At 35.7% G+C, this 387-nt stretch overlaps 1 protein-coding gene across 3 annotated transcripts in view; it reads left to right on the forward strand.

The window, feature by feature from the left end:
- Positions 1 to 196, forward strand: part of LOC116377816 (chitobiosyldiphosphodolichol beta-mannosyltransferase-like) — a 4387-nt gene extending 4191 nt beyond the window's left edge. For 2 of the 3 annotated variants that reach the window (XM_031839553.1, XM_031839554.1), the window contains one exon: positions 59 to 146. Coding sequence is in view for 1 of the 3 variants with exons in the window: in XM_031839555.1 (XP_031695415.1) it covers positions 59 to 189 (131 nt within the window). In the remaining 2 variants the exon portion in view is untranslated. Of the gene's footprint in view, positions 1 to 58 lie in introns of all 3 variants that reach the window. The other variant, XM_031839555.1, reaches the window with a different exon arrangement.
- The last annotated feature ends 191 nt before the right edge of the window (positions 197 to 387 follow it).

The raw sequence follows: 387 nt of genomic DNA on the forward strand, positions 1-387 counted from the left end.
GTGTGTGTGTGTGTGTGTGTGTGTGTGTGTGTGTGTGTGTGTGTACGCGCGGGTGCAGGTAAAGGTCCTCAGAAGGGTCACTACAGGAAGCTGATTGACTCTCTGCATCTGGAGCATGTGGAGATCTGCACTCCCTGGCTGGAGGCCGAAGACTATCCCGTCTTATTGGGTGAGAAGAATATTGTGTAATAATAGTGTAAAGTGTGTGTGTGTGTGTATATGTATGTGTGTATATGTATATGTATATGTGTGTATATATATATGTGTGTATATGTGTGTATATATATATGTATATGTGTATATATATATGTATATGTGTATATATATATATATATGTGTGTATATATATATGTATATGTGTATATATATATATATATGTATATGTGT

The sequence above is a fragment of the Anarrhichthys ocellatus genome, unplaced genomic scaffold (assembly GCF_004355925.1).
Source record: "Anarrhichthys ocellatus isolate YVR2014 unplaced genomic scaffold, GSC_Weel_1.0 scaffold1711, whole genome shotgun sequence".
Taxonomy (NCBI): domain Eukaryota; kingdom Metazoa; phylum Chordata; class Actinopteri; order Perciformes; family Anarhichadidae; genus Anarrhichthys; species Anarrhichthys ocellatus.